The 15,294-nt window shown below is 43.6% G+C and overlaps 1 protein-coding gene across 1 annotated transcript in view; it reads right to left on the reverse strand.

Moving 5' to 3' along the window:
• The window catches only part of BCLAF3 (BCLAF1 and THRAP3 family member 3), a 126,849-nt gene that overhangs the window by 50,095 nt on the left and 61,460 nt on the right, over nt 1–15,294 (reverse strand). The window contains exons 3-7 of the mRNA XM_068269997.1: nt 11,925–11,980; nt 8,276–8,842; nt 7,484–8,161; nt 3,940–4,053; nt 1,853–2,025 (exon numbers count right to left, since the gene is read on the reverse strand). Of these exons, the coding sequence (XP_068126098.1) occupies nt 1,853–2,025; nt 3,940–4,053; nt 7,484–8,161; nt 8,276–8,842; nt 11,925–11,965 (1,573 nt within the window). The 5' untranslated portion in view covers nt 11,966–11,980. The remainder of the gene's footprint in view (nt 1–1,852; nt 2,026–3,939; nt 4,054–7,483; nt 8,162–8,275; nt 8,843–11,924; nt 11,981–15,294) is intronic.

Here is a 15,294-nt window from a genome sequence, read left to right on the forward strand (position 1 = left end):
TAATACCTTTGGTCCAGCAGGGCTCAAATATATAATATAATATTTGGGTTTTGTGTTAGGATAGTGGCAGGGATGAATGATTTGGGGGGGGGGGGGGGGGGGGGGACTGTGGGGTTAGGAGTCCTGGTAGATAGAGGATATTTATAAGGTTAGTCAGGATATCATTGTTTCTTGTGATTTGTATTCTGATGCTCTTTGGAGATTTTTATGTATTTATTTTTGTAATTTGCTTTTTCTCCTTACAGGTTGTGGGGGGTGTGATCTGATGGACCTGGAGATTGCTATAGGGCTGTTTGGTAATTATAATCCCCCTCCTTTTTCTCCCCTGGTTGCAGTTCCCAGTCCCTGCCTTTGCATGCTTTTTTTGTTTTTTAATTTTTATTGTTTATGTGGTGCTGGGCGGGAGATGGGTTCATGACCCTTTTAATTTTTCACAGCAACAGGCCGTATTTCTTTTGGTATGGTTATGCGGATGTCTTGTCCGCATAACGTGCTAGCCAGTGCAGTGATGCACATGTCTTTGTTTATTATTTGTGAGGGGCGGCGATTGGGTCTGAATGGCCGGCCCTGACTGGCTATGCTGATATTTTAACACACCATTGGCCGGCGGCCGCAGAAGGGGAGTGAACTTCTTTTACCATCTCTTCCACTCTGCACCTGGAGCGCAGAGCAGGTTTCCGTCTCGATCCCGCTTCCGTATTTCGCCGCTCGTCCCCGCCCTTTTTCTCTATAGAGCGGTTGATTGGCTGAACGGCGCTGGGACTCTTCTATTGGTGCATGCATCAGGTGGGGACATGGTGGCTGCGGCGTGGGGAATGGGAGTTTGTAAGATAATGCTTTTGTTTACAGGACCACTGGGTGACTGTATGCCTAGATATTGGGGACACTGCAGCATATTCAGCGCTATAATGAGCAATTTAGTGCACTATTTTTAAGGTGGAGGGATCTTGCTGGTGCATACTGGGTTTTGCACGGCGGATCTATACTCCATGATCCCATTGGTCCTTTTCTAGCCACGGCAGTCTTCCATCAGGTCCTCCAGAGCATAGCCTCTTCTGATTGGTTTGTGTGGTGAGAGGCTGGTATATAAGATGGTGTGTTGCGAGTATGAGTTAGTGTGGGACTGTCCAGCCTGAGGAAAGGCTGAGAGGTCTGAAACAGCGGGCTGTCGCTGGAATCCAGCCCCATACCTTGTCCATCTATTTTTATGGCTGTTAACTATTTTTGAATAAAGAGCTATGTTTTAAAGTAAAAGAGCTACTGTGGAGGTGCTGACCACTTTTTTGGATGGCTTGCTGCCGTCCCAGAGGTACTGGAGGTCGGATGGTCATAGCACACCACCATTTTTTCCTTTGGAAACCGTGGGTGCTGATCACATTTGAATTTTTCCAAAGTCAACTGTAGCAGGGAATTAAAGGGGGCTGTGCTGTGAGCTGCAGGATACCTGCAGATATGCTGGCGTCTCAACTTGTGCCTGTCCCCAGAAACTGCACTGGCCCTAGTCTGAGGGATTCTGGGCAGCTGCAACCCCCCCCCCCCCCCCCATCTAGACATGCCTTTAAAATATGTCCCGCTATACTTTGTTATTGCCAGAGATGGTAAATTCTGTCTAAAATATATGTTTTATGTGCGGGGCAAATCTTGTAGATGTAATTTATGCAGGGAGGAACTCAGCACAGGGATGGGCAGATCACATTGGGATTCTACTCACAAGCAGTAAAGGAAGCAGAATCTGGATGCAGTATGCAGCTAAGGTAAACGTAGACTGCGTAGGCTCTTTGATGCTGGCACAAATGACATGTTATCTGCACTGTATCAGTAGCTCAAGGCTCTTAACAGTGTTTGCCCTTACCTTTCACTTCATGTATAATGGTTATGATTTCGTGAGTAAATTCGGTGCTTTGTACAGCAGCACCACCCTTCACAGAGGAGTCCAGGTGTTCAAACACAGGATGAAACTTCTCCTTTCCAGCCACGGCTACAAGATCTTGAGACATCTGTCTTTCCTTGGAAGTAGATTTACTCCTGAAAGAGTGAACGTTTGTTCAAATCTTAACATGTTGCTTGCTTAAACATTAAATTTAATCAGGGGACTCCATAAAGGTAAGTGCACTGCCACCTGAACACATCTGTCCAGTTCTAGCTGAATTCAGGGAAACTTAGGTTGTAGTCAAAGCCAGTGGCTTAACCAGCTGAGCGGTCTGGACGAGCTCAGCTCGTCCAACACCGCCAGTGGCTGCCGCTCAGGCCCTGCTGGGCCGATTTTGATGAAATAAAAAGCAGCACACGCAGCCGGCACTTTGCCAGCCGCGTGTGCTGCCTGATCGCCGCCGCTCTGCGGCGATTCGCCGCGAGCAGCGGCGAAAGAGGGCCCCCCTAGCCGCCTGAGCCCTGCGCAGCCGGAACAAAAAGTTCCGGCCAGCGCTAAGGGCTGGATCGGAGGCGGCTGACGTCACGACGTCGGCTGACGTCGATGACGTCACTCCGCTCGTCGCTATGGCGACGATATAAGCAAAACAAGGAAGGCCGCTCATTGCGGCCTTCCTTGTTTATTCTGGGCGCCGGAGGCGATCGGAAGATCGCCTCCGGAGCGCCCTCTAGTGGGCTTTCATGCAGCCAACTTTCAGTTGGCTGCATGAAATAGTTTTTTTTTTATTTAAAAAAAACCCTCCCGCAGCCACCCTGGCGATTTAATCAGAACGCCAGGGTGGTTAAAGGAGAACTGGAGAGAGAGGTGTATGGAGGCTGCCATATTTATTTCTATTTAAGCTATACCAGTTACCTGGCTATCCTGCTGATCATCTGCTTCTAAAGCTAGGCATACACGGCGTCGAGGGAGGCTTATCAATCGAGCCTGATGGCTCGATTGATAATATTCGATGTGTACGATCACCGCGGGGATCGATTCCGTGCTCGATATCTGCAGGCAGACAATAGCGGCGAATCGAGCGGAAGAAAAGAAGCGCCGGCGGGGGCACGGCGGGAGTCGATCCGGCGGCCAGTCGGCTGCCGGATCGACCAGTGTATGCCCAGCATTATACTTTCAGCCATAGACCCTGAACAAGCATGCAGCAGATCAGGTTTGTCTGACAATTTTGACAGATATGACAAGATTAGCTGCATGCATGTTTCTGGTGCGATTCCGCTACTACTTCAGCCAAACAGGTCAGCAGGGCTGCCAGGCAACCTGGTATTGCTTAAAAGTATATAAATATGGCAGCCTCCATATACCTCGCACTACAGTTCTCCTTTAACTAAGGTGCTTTGGGCCCAAGTGCAAATTTTACTTTGATGGCCTCTATCATGTATAGGCCCAATACTGTGAAGCCCTCTCAGAGGGACAGTTGGGGCTTAAATGCTCTTGGAGCTATGGCAGTTTCTGATTCGTTTGTGGCTCTGTTTGTGCTGTAAAGACGCAGCCCAAATTGCTAAGCAGTGCTACAGAAATCTGCAGCATGCTGTCCAGGTTCGCACACCAGTGCGATCAAGATGGCAAAGCTATTGAAAAGATAGGTAGCGGTTTCCCGCCCCTCCTGCATGCGCGGAAATGCTGCAGAATCGTGCTAAATTCGGCACTAGCGGAAGTAGGCCCTTAGTGACAAGGCAACTCTTTAAAGGGCTGCAAAAGATGTCAGCACTATATAAATACTTATTAATAATTATAGGTGTCTCCGGAATTTGTACAGAAATTACAATTAAACATCACTGCCATTTTTTAAATATGACAAATTATTAAAAAGGACCCTACAGTGCATTTGAGCTGCCACAGTTTGAGGTTGTCATGGAGATATCAATCGTCTTTCTAGATAATATTGTGACTGATACAGCCCATCATTTCCCGGGGACTCATGATGTAAGTCATTCAAAATAACCCTGGGACTCAATCACAAGGTTGGCTCTAATATAGAACAACTCATTCCTAATGTAATTAGGGGGTACCTTTTTTCAATATAATGATCCAAAATCTGCTTCCCATCTGATGGTCTCTGGATCTGCGCAGCTTCAGACTTTGGTAGCAGGGCTTTGGGCAAGTTCTTAAGCTGGTGAGGCTCTCTAGAAGATAGACACAGCTTATGACCTCTGAAATTCTACCACACATTGGCACAAATATAAAAAAATGGCACAATTATATATATGTATACATATATACCGCATCCAACCAAATTGTTTGTATTGCATAGAAAAGAAAACAGCTAGAAACTATGTTCAGTTTTACTGACTTCTAAACAACAGTGTAAAGAAGAGGACAAATGGAAGATAATGTGGAGGTTTCTCCACCAGAGACAAAGACTGCAATAAAAAATATTTTCTGTAGACAATGGGTTAGTGGTTAAACCTTTAAATTGTTTATTGCAATATATGTCCCCATTTGGCAGGTGTTCTGCTCTTCCTGTCTCAGTGACTTTCAAGTATTGCCTGGAGTTGGGCTTCAAATGAAAGACAGTGAAGCGCAAATGTAGCAGAAAGTGGCCATCGTGATTACAGAATGTGTTTATTGAGACTCAGGAAAGTTAAACATGTGAAATACTGGAATTACCTAAAGAAATGAAATTTAATAGCAAGACTCTTCTCCCTCGTAGTATGTTTGAACACGCCACGTTAAACACAGGCTAGAGAAGGTCTGAAATGTCTACTGGCCACCAGTCTTGATGTTGCGATTCCGGATAGTCAAATTTATGTTGGTTAGTTAATTAATAGCTGTGGACTTGGTCACTGTGGACATGATGAACTTACTAAAGTTTGTTAACAGTGGAGGCCTGAAATCAATTTGATAACTGCAATCAACTCGGTGAAGTTTTATTTCATAAGAAGAGTCAAGCTATGAGAGCACTCCTTCAAAGGGAACTTAAACTGAGAAGGCTATTGATGTTTCCTTTTAAACAATACCAGTTGCCTGGCAGTCCTGTGGATCTCTAAGGCTGTAGTAGTGGCCAAATCACACACCTGAAACAAGCATGCAGCTAATCCAGTCTGCTGTCAGTCAGAGCACCTGATCTGCATGCTTGTTGAGGGGCTGTGGCTAAAAGTATTAAAGACACAGGATCAGCAGGAGAGTCAGGCAACTGGTATTACTTTAAAAGAAAAAATATCCTTCTCAGTTTAGGTTCCCTTTAAAGGACAACTGAAATGAGAAGAATATGGAGGCTGCCATATTTATTTCCTTTAAAAGTCAATACCAGTTGCCAGGTAGCACTGCTGACTTATTAGGCTGCAGTAGTATCTGAATAACACCAGAAACAAGCATGTAGCTAGTCTTGTCAGATCTGACAATAATCTTAGAAAGATCTGATTTGCGTATGGTAATTCAGGGTCTATGGCTAAAAGTATTAGAGGCAGAGGATCAGCATGATAGCCATGCAACTGATATTGCTTAAAAGGGAAATAAATAAGGCAGCCTCCACATACCTCTCACTAACGTTATCCTTTAAAGAGACTCTGAAGTCTCGCTAAAATGAGGTTTTTATTTTAAAAACCTCATTAACATTATAGTCTCACCTTAAACGCCGCATTCCCGTGGCTGCAAACACCCTCGATCACCCCAAACTCACAGGGGGTACGGGCAGGCAACTTCCGCATAAAGGCTCTGCCTCTATGTGCGTCAATCAGCGCCGGATCGCCGCCTCTCCCCCGCCCCTCTCCGTGTTCCTTTACTGAGAGCGGCGGGGGAGAGGCGGAGAGACGCGCTGATTGACGCGGCAGCAAAATCCACGACCAAGTAAGTCCTGTACCCCCGTGAGTTTGGGGTGATCGGGGGGGGGGGGGGGGGGTTGTCCAGCTGCAGGAATGCAGCGTTTTAGGTGAGACTATAATGTTAATGAGGTTTTTAAAATAAAAACCTCATTTTAGCGAGACTTCAGAGTCTCTTTAAACAACATCTGGTTCACATTAAACTTAAAAGGCAGAAAGCTTGATGGTAGCACCAAAATAACGCCTTACCTGATCACCGGTTCTTGTTCTTCCAGTTCACAAATAGAGTCCAAATGGTTGACGTAAATTTACATAGCAGCATATGAAGCCAAGCAATCATCAAATACTACATTAGGATTTTTGCTGGTTTACTTATATTTCAGTGGTGGTGGGATTGACAAATCACTTAATTTTGTTTCCTGCTCTATCAAAAATTTGTGAGGCGAGATAAATTTCATGCGACTTTCAATGCATGCTTTAAACGGAAGAGGACATCATAGCCATCACTTTGCAATGTTGGCCTCTTGGTTGGTCTTGGCATTATGAATCTTGCTCTGTTAAGCATTAAGGCTTCCATATTACCAGCAGAGGTGTGAAGTTAAATAAGGTTTTACTTGTTCTGAGGCTATAATTAAGTGTTACTTATGTGTCAAAGCCAATAATATGTCAAGAAGTGTAGCACATTTTTATCCAGTGGTTTTCCTTTTTAACGTCGTTAGCATGAGGTTGCTTCGACTCACATCATCACTGTTTCTTAGCTTGATTGGTGGTAAAATCTAGAGCAAACTTATTTTCTTTGAATTCCGGATTCACAAGTTTACGTCACATGTGAGAGAAATCAGCTAGTGAGACAGAGTTCAAGGATATAAAAGGATGTAAAGAAATAATTTCCTCTTCACTAAAATGGCTAATACTCATTAAAGCAAAACTTATTTGATTCGGTGTGGCGGCTTCCATAACAATTTGTTGAATTCCAGACATACTCAAAGTAGAAAATCAGCAGCTAGTTAATGAAGTTAAACGAGTTTAAAATAATTTCTTCTTCTCAGGCATGGTCCCACACATCTTGATGACAGAGTCAAAAATAAACAAGATAATTAACATTGATTACTGCATGAGGGACAGGATCTTGAGTTTATAGCGTAATAAGGCCATGTTACAGCAGTTTACAAAAATTCCACAAATCAGAGAGAATGTGATTGACAGGCTACAATTTATTTTCCAGAAAAAAGTCCGCCATGGAAACGTTTGTAAGTGTCCCCCCCTTTCTTTGCGGAATAAAAACAACATTTAATTAATCATCAAATCGTCGAACTAGTTTCCAAAGGTTAATTGGAGAGTGAAGTCACTGGGCGCGTAAACCATTCCCAAAGATGTTTTCCGCGAAAAATATTAGGCTTGGAAGAACAGTGTTCATATGATCCACAAGGCATGTCATATATGATGGGAGCATGACCTTTTAAGAAAATATTTTGAAGTTTCTGTTTTCCATATTTGCTAGCATGAATTATTTCGGCTTTCATTTTTATTTTTAAGTATTGTGTTTCTTTCTTTTAGAATGAACCCCACCATGGGCGCTTTCTATTAATAGCTCAGATAAACAATGCTTCACCACTTCAATTCCACCAAACACTGAATTTTGATCCATGAATGGAAATTTTTGAATGCAAACATACTTCAGCATCTTTGACTTTCTCCCATCTTCACAGGAGAAAGAAGCATGAACTTTTACCTCAGCCTCACAGAAAAACCAAGAAAGAAAAATCAAGAATGGCATTAAGCAAAAAAACAATACCTATACTTATCCGTTGATTTCTTCAAAGCCAAATTAACAGGGCTAATTTCCTTTTCAGGGGTGATCTTCAATACAGCTTTGGAGTCTTGAGATTGGGGATTTTGGCTACTCAAGTGTCTTGGAGATTTCAGATCCTTCGGTTTCTCATCCTCTCTTCTTCTCCAGTAATGATCCTCTTTTCTCTCTTTATCATTGTGCTTATGATTTGGGTACTTCATGTCAATATTATTTTTGAAATAGTCATTATCACCATCCTTCCTTGAACTGTATTTAGAGAAACTTCCTGAAGACCTATCATCATACCTCCTTTCTTGACTACCTCTGTCAGATGATTTGTGGTGTTGTGAAGTCCTTTTAGGTGCTGTTTTTTTCTCATCATTACGGTTGTGCCTCTCGGCATGCTCATATGACGAAATGGGCTTAGTATGTACATAAACTGATGATTTATGACTATAGTCATATTCTAATTTGGTGAACTCTCCAGAATGTTTCTTATGCACAACAGGATTAGGAGCTCTCTGGTCTCTGTCCTTAGACCACTCATCTGCATAATATGGTCGTTCTGGATGGCCATCTTTCCATTGGGAGCTTCTCGGTTGTGGTCGGAAGTCATGCCGTTCTGCTTCTCTGTATCTCTTGAAAGGCTGCTCAGGTTCTCTATAATCATCCTCAGGAAACCTATTTACATAAACCATCATGACATGAGTGAGAAGTCAGTCATAAAAATAATTATTTCAACTTCTATATCTGTGCAAATAAGATTAGAGGATATTAGCTATGTGCATATGTTACCTCTTCTGAACAGATTTTCTTTCGATAAATTCTTCAGGTCTTCTCCTAGGAGGTGAAAAGTACTGGTTTGGGTGATCATGTTGCTTCCAGTGTCCATCACCCTCACGCCAATCCCTATCAAAGTCTCTGTTGTAAGGTCTACGAAAACTGTCCTCTCTTCTAACTGCTTTAAAGCTATTATTATGCACATTTTCACTATTATATGCATTCCGTTCATGAATTCTATCATTATAGAAGTTTCTGTTGTGATGTTTGTATTCTGTATCTGTGGGACACTTTGGTGGTAATCTTCTATTGCTTTCGCCCCGTCGTTCTGGTGAGAATACTTTCTTCAGTCGATTTGCTGTATCATATGGAGATCTTCTTAAATCTGAGACAGGCAAGCCTTGCTCATACTTATTATCATTAAAGTAATTATAGGGTGTGTTTCTGGAATTGTTGTGTCGGCGTTCATTCTCCCAGTGTGCCGGTCTTCTTGAGTCTCTGTGGAAGCCATCATCATCATCGTGGTAATGATCCTGGAAGGGTCTCTGTCTGTTGTGCTCTGGACTTCTGTGCAGAGGTGGTCTACAAAATAAATATATTAATTCGGTTTTATTCAATGTCGAGAATTATACAAAGGAAATAAATCATAATACTGCATTAAAGTGGAGTGATGCTTTCCAAATCAGTCTCCATATAACCAATTCTAAATAAGGACTAGATATAAGAAAACCACACCTCCCCTTATTCACTTCCATCTGTTAATTAGGGCCATACATAAAATGTCTGAGGTTCCTGGCCCTCAAGAACAAGAGCTAGACACCTCTCAGAAAGCATATAGTTCACGTGAAACCACCTCTGTCAGAACTACATATCCCAGCATGTAACACACAAAAGGATGGCAAAGTGATGGTTTGAATAGCTTCAGTCTTGATTATAGGCATGCATGATTAGAACAAAGTGATCCTCACAATCCCACATACGATATATATTTACATTGGCAATATTGAGAACTTCATTATGAACCAGACAGCAGCTTTCGGTAACTTAGTACAGATGGAAGGCAAAAAGCAAATAAGACTAGTCAGTAAAGGTTTGCCTACAGACATGTGAGGGCAGATGGGTGGACAGACATGACCTTGTGGTCCTAATGCTTTTTTGTCTGCCAAAAGCCCCCATGTAGGAGCATTCAAGTTGGGCTGAGCACTACTGTTTAAGCTGTGGCCCAGATGGAAAAGGATCTGACCCGGAGGCCCCATACTATCTTTATGGGGGGGGGGGGGGGGGGGGCATACATTCTAGTTACGGCCCTGCAATATGGTGATTTAATAGTTTAATAGGAGTAAATGGGGGATAAATGGTGAGGCTGAAAAGTGATAAAAATTATTTGTCTTCCCTCACAGCCATATACATACATTGTAATGCAATTTTTTAAAGCACTCGTTTACATGTATTGCAAAGTGTTTCTGAGCACAATGCACACCAATGCATGCAATAGTCCATTACAAAACTGCGTACTACTGCAGTGCACAAATGTGAATGAGGTACAGGGTTTGATAAGTGGCACAGCTAAAGAGCTACAGAGCCCAAAACAGGTTTCACCTTGGTTCACCTCAAGCACTCTATACACTACAAGTGATATGGATTACCACATCCTGCCATGAACAACTGCAGTGTGAGAGAGGTTTAAAGTTTACCTGAGGGCAACAAAAGGATTACTATATACTTACTTCGCTTATCTACAGGCTATTCAGACCCCTTCCAGGGCGTACATTTGAAATCGGCGCCGGTAGACTTGGGCGCAGGATACAGCGGTATATGGCTGATCCTGCTTCTGCACAAGTCCGGGCCGATTTAATTACTATTCCCCCTCCAGGCCGACATGGATAGTGGGGGAATGAAATAATTCGGCTTCCAGCGATTGCTGAAGGCCGAATTATTATGTTTTTAAGCAACTTCGGCTCTGTCTTCTGACGGAGCCGACGTTACTCACTGAGCGCTTCAATAGGAATGATTCCTATTGAAGTCTATGGAGGCGCCGGCTGCGCCCAAATCTAGCAGCGCTGAAAAGCACTGCTCCGCTTCCAGGCCCCTAACTGCATACAGCATCCCCTATGTCTTGCAACTGTATGCTCCATGGGGACGAATGCGAATGGGACCAGTTGGGGCCTGGCGCACCCCCAGTACACTGTGTGCCCCATGCATCGTGCTTCATCATACAGTTGTGCACAGCAGCTGTGGCTGAGTGTCCTGGGCATGCGCAGCTCAGACAGAATCAGAACTGCGCATGCCCAGGTCGCTCGTAGCAATGGCTGCTACACACAGCTGTGCAGGCATGAGTGTAGAGAAGACGCATGGATGAATATCGCATGCACTCTGAAGATCCATCTCGAGTACCAAATGAGGCATACAGCAGCAAGACAGAGGGGAGGCAGTAAGGAGCCTGAAGAGCCTATAGTTCAATAAGATAAGTATGCATTAACACTTTTCCCCTCCCATCTACTTCAAGTAAGGGAGGAGAATCATTTAATAAGGATTACCACTATTCAATGCACATACTGAGGTTATAATTACAAGCATACTTCCAATAACGGGATAAAACAGTAGTTGGAGGGCCACCGGTGTGGTCACAAACGCTGCACCTCCTGCTGCTCTGCCACTCGTCTGAGCCTAACCCTATAGCAAGAAGCATTTTTTGGCATTAAATACTTTCAATTAAGTTAGCGTAACTTTTGACTTGCATCCAGCAAGACAAAGGGGACAGCCTGCAACATTTTGCACAATCACACAAAAGTTTTATAGCCGCTAATTCGTTTTCAGGATAGCTATTGTGGGAGTCTGACTGCATAGATACAGCACTGGTTTATTAACCCTTGCAATGAAAAAATGAACACAGACGAGGATTGGTACTATATGTTGAGGTTTATCTCGTAATGTCACTTCAGCTACCTTTTAAATGAGTACATGTAGAGATGCCACTCTGTGACTTGGGTGCCAGGTGATGCCACTAATAAAATTATTGGTAATTCACAATAATTTTACTAGTGACTAACCCGGCCCCCATTCTCATACTAACAATCCACTCCTAGTGTGTAACATTAACACCCCCTTCTAGTGCCTAAAACTAACCTACTTGGATCCGGCACCCAACTCACCGCCTGGGCACCCGATTACGGATAATTAAAACACAAAAACAGTTCATCAGCACACCAAGTTAGATGCAATGCACAATAAAGTGTGTTGCATATAACTTGGTGTGCTGATGAACTGTGTTCATAGATATTAATCAAGTGACATTGCAGTGACATTGCCTATGTCATTTCATCAAGCACCCAGCAATTGATGGTGTGCCTGCTTCACTTCTTTACATGATAACTGCATACCTTATTGCTGTATATTAAAATCCCTGACCACAGCGCATCCTTGTGCCAGTGCTCACAGGCAAGGTCCAATAATTCACTAAGCTAAACTAAATGCATATAAAAAATAATTTATTTTGTAATCCCAGTAAAGATCCCTGAAACTAAGCAATTTGGAATAAGTAGCAGCATCTGGCACCTAGCTCTACACTAGCAATGTGTGTTTGTGGTGACCCTACAGAGTGTACTAGGAATTCAGTACTGTAAAAGAAAAGGTTCACAGAAAAATGAGCACATTTCCTTAGTACCTGGGCTTCCACCTAGGCGATCTTGATCGGGATTTTGCCATCCTTTATAGCTCGCCCTAAAAAAGGGGGAAAAAAACATGATCTCACATTTACAGAAAAAGATTTTCAACACTATAGTATAAAGTTGTGTAGAACTAACATGTACAGTAAATGAGGCTGACGTGCTATGGCAGGACAACACTTATAAAATGAAGTGACTGAGCAAATGTGAACTGGATGACTTACAACTTCTCAGCTAATGGGAAAAGGTAGAAACTTTCACCTAAGTTATTTCAGAAAACTGGGCCTGATTCACAAAGCGGTGCTAACTCTTAGCACGGCCGTTTCCGCGCGAAATTTCGCATTGCGTGCGATCGCGAATTTCTGCACAAAACTATAACATTTTCGCACGCAAGCTCTAATTTTTGCGTGAAAACAATATCGATTTCGCGTGAAAATTCGCGTTTGCGCACAAAAACGTTATCGTTTCGCGCACAATGCGAAAATTCACGCGAAAACGGCCATGCTAAGAGTTAGCACCGCTTTGTGAATCAGGCCCAACTGTGAGATTGCTGAAAGGTTATTATACTGGAGACTGTGATTGCAGTCACACACCTGCCGTCAGGATAAATCAAGACTGTCCCGCTTTTATTAGACAGGTAACATTTCAGCAGTCGCTATATTCTGACCTGATCCAGGCAAGAGCTGCAAAGTCTTACCATCTGAAAGTGGACAATCATCCAGTCCTAGTTTTCCTGGATCATTTCTGTACTTTGTGTTCTCTGGCCTTAGAACACCAGCCCCACTGTGTGTAAAGTATGTACAGCAAAATTCAACACTTTTAAAGGACCACTATCGCGAAAATGCTAACATTTAAAATACATGTAAACACGTAAAAATGAGAAGTATGTTACACTCTGCAAAATAATTTAGGGCTCATTCACACTACACAACGCAAGCACGAACACGATTTCGTGCTTGCGCTGCCATCGCACGGTCAACGCACGGAATGCACTTCGTGGAGCGCTAGAGCGCAGACGTCGGCAGCCTTACCCGTCGGGAAACGTGTGCGTCGTGCGATTTTATGTCCCCAGAAGTGTTACATCGTAACGCATGGGAACGCACACCTGTAGTGTGAATGGTAACATGAAAGTCTATGGACTTTCATGTTGCCATGTGGATCGTACACTATGTGCGTTGCGTCAAAACTGACAGCGCAGCACATAGTGTGAATGAGCCCTTATACAAAGATGATGGCCAGCCTCCCTGCTCTCTGGACACTTTTTGGCAGTTGGACGGAGAAACTGCCATTTACTAAGTGCTTTTGAAAATAAAGGAAATCCTGAGAATCCCCCATAAAGGGATGGGCTAGTCCAAAACCTGTCAATTATGCCAGATTTCTACTACTACCTGTTGTAAGTGACTGCAGCATGGGAAAAAGGATTTTATGGCTCATTTCACTCTGGAAGAAACATACTTCTCATTTGTATGAGTTTACATGTATTTTTGATTTTAGCATTTGCACGATAGTGGTCCTTTAAGGCTCATACACACGTGCAACTTTTTCTGCCCAACTATTATCCAAACGTTCTCCGATTAATGATAACTGGGTGTGTGTACATGTGACAAATGGCTAGACGAGTGACTGATAACAGCCCGATCCAACCCATGGATCAACTCACAACTGTAGGACTGATATTGTGCTACTGGCCAAGCAGTTCAGCCTCCAGTATGGAAGAGGCCTAACAAGTTTTGTCTGCAGATGGTAGGAAGGTAGGTTGGATGGATGAAGGCATATTGGAACAGTTTAGGCTGGTTTCACAGTGGCATGTTACAGGCGCACGTTAGAGCAGCCTGTAACGCAGCCCACCGCACAGTAATGAAAAATCAATGGGGCTGTTCACAGTGCGGACGTTGCGTTACATTGTAACGCTGCGTCACAAGACAACGTACTGCATGCAGTACTTTGGACGCGGCTGAGCCGCGTTAGACTGCTTGCACATGCTCAGTAATGTTGGGGAGGAGCGGAGAGCGGCCAGGCACATGGCTAATTAATATGCACTGCACGTTATGACGTGCAGTGTCTACTTCCTGGAGCAGCCGCTCTGTACGGCGATTGGCCGGCGGGACCACGTGATGCCGCATGCGCACAAGAGTGCGCATCACGGCATCACTGACGCCAGAGTGAGCTGCACAACGCGGCTCACTCTGACGTCCAGATCCAGCACCAACAGGCGTTGAGTTAGGGGGACGTTATGCGACCTTAACGCCCCCTCTAATGCAACGTCCTGGTGTGAAATTAGCCTTAAGGAAGCAAACTTTAACCGGCAGCAATTGAATGCAGCATTAAACAATGTCTCTTTCCTCTGCCAGAATGAATCTCAGACGATCAGCTACTCCTCTATTCGTCGAGCAGCAGATAGCGGAAGAAAGCCGCCAAAATCTGTCATGTTAGCTAAAAAAATATTTATGGCTTCCTAAATAGGCAGTTATGAAGGTAAGTAAGGTGTGGAAAGCTTTGCATACAATTACATCCAATATATGGCCCCAAAAAAGTGGCAGTTTTACCTTGATTTTAGCTCATGTAATACATGCACAGTCTGCTACCAGGATTACGTTAACTGAAAAATGTCTACAGCATCATATACGTGCTAAATAGTTCTCATTCAAGATGATTGTTTTGGGTTGTCTTGGCCAAAAATCTATAGTGTGTACAGCTGCCCCATGACATTGTTCAGCGATTTCCTAGGGTGGATGGCTAAACGAGAAACAAGTACATTTTGTCTTTTTATCCCCCACGCCTCAGGACGACGCTCTCTTATTCTCTGGCCATTGTCCCCCTTTCCATTTCCAAGGAATAATACACACTGCTTGGCTATAGCTTAACTGTGTTTCTGTACAGTACTCATCCTAACAATCCATTAGCAGTTGTGGAGGGTGACAGAAATCTAGCATCTGAATGACCCGTGCTCTGTATACACAAAACAAGCCCTGTTAGACACAGCTGAGAACAGGTTTATTAGCTTACACTTGTAAGGTTTGTTAGCTTACACTTACAACATTACACAGCGATTTAAATAATCACATAAACCTAAACATTACACTTGGCAATTTGCTGAACACACCCCTTGATGAACAACTGTTCTCATTCAAAAGCCCAATCTGATGGGGCAGATTCTTTCTAGTAGAGGAAGGAGAAAGCACTGCGTATCCTGGCTAACAAATGCTTGCCTGCATACTACCGGCAGACTTACCGTATACAGGGGTTGAATTTAACCTCTACCAACCTGCTGATAGTGCAGCATAGATGCTGACCTGTTCTGATATTTCTCCAGGCTGAGAAAGAGGCTTTCTACATTCTGCAAGGCTTACCTAGAACAGAGTCATCCAG

Source organism: Hyperolius riggenbachi, chromosome 2 (genome assembly GCF_040937935.1).
Source record: "Hyperolius riggenbachi isolate aHypRig1 chromosome 2, aHypRig1.pri, whole genome shotgun sequence".
NCBI classification, from domain to species: Eukaryota; Metazoa; Chordata; class Amphibia; order Anura; family Hyperoliidae; genus Hyperolius; species Hyperolius riggenbachi.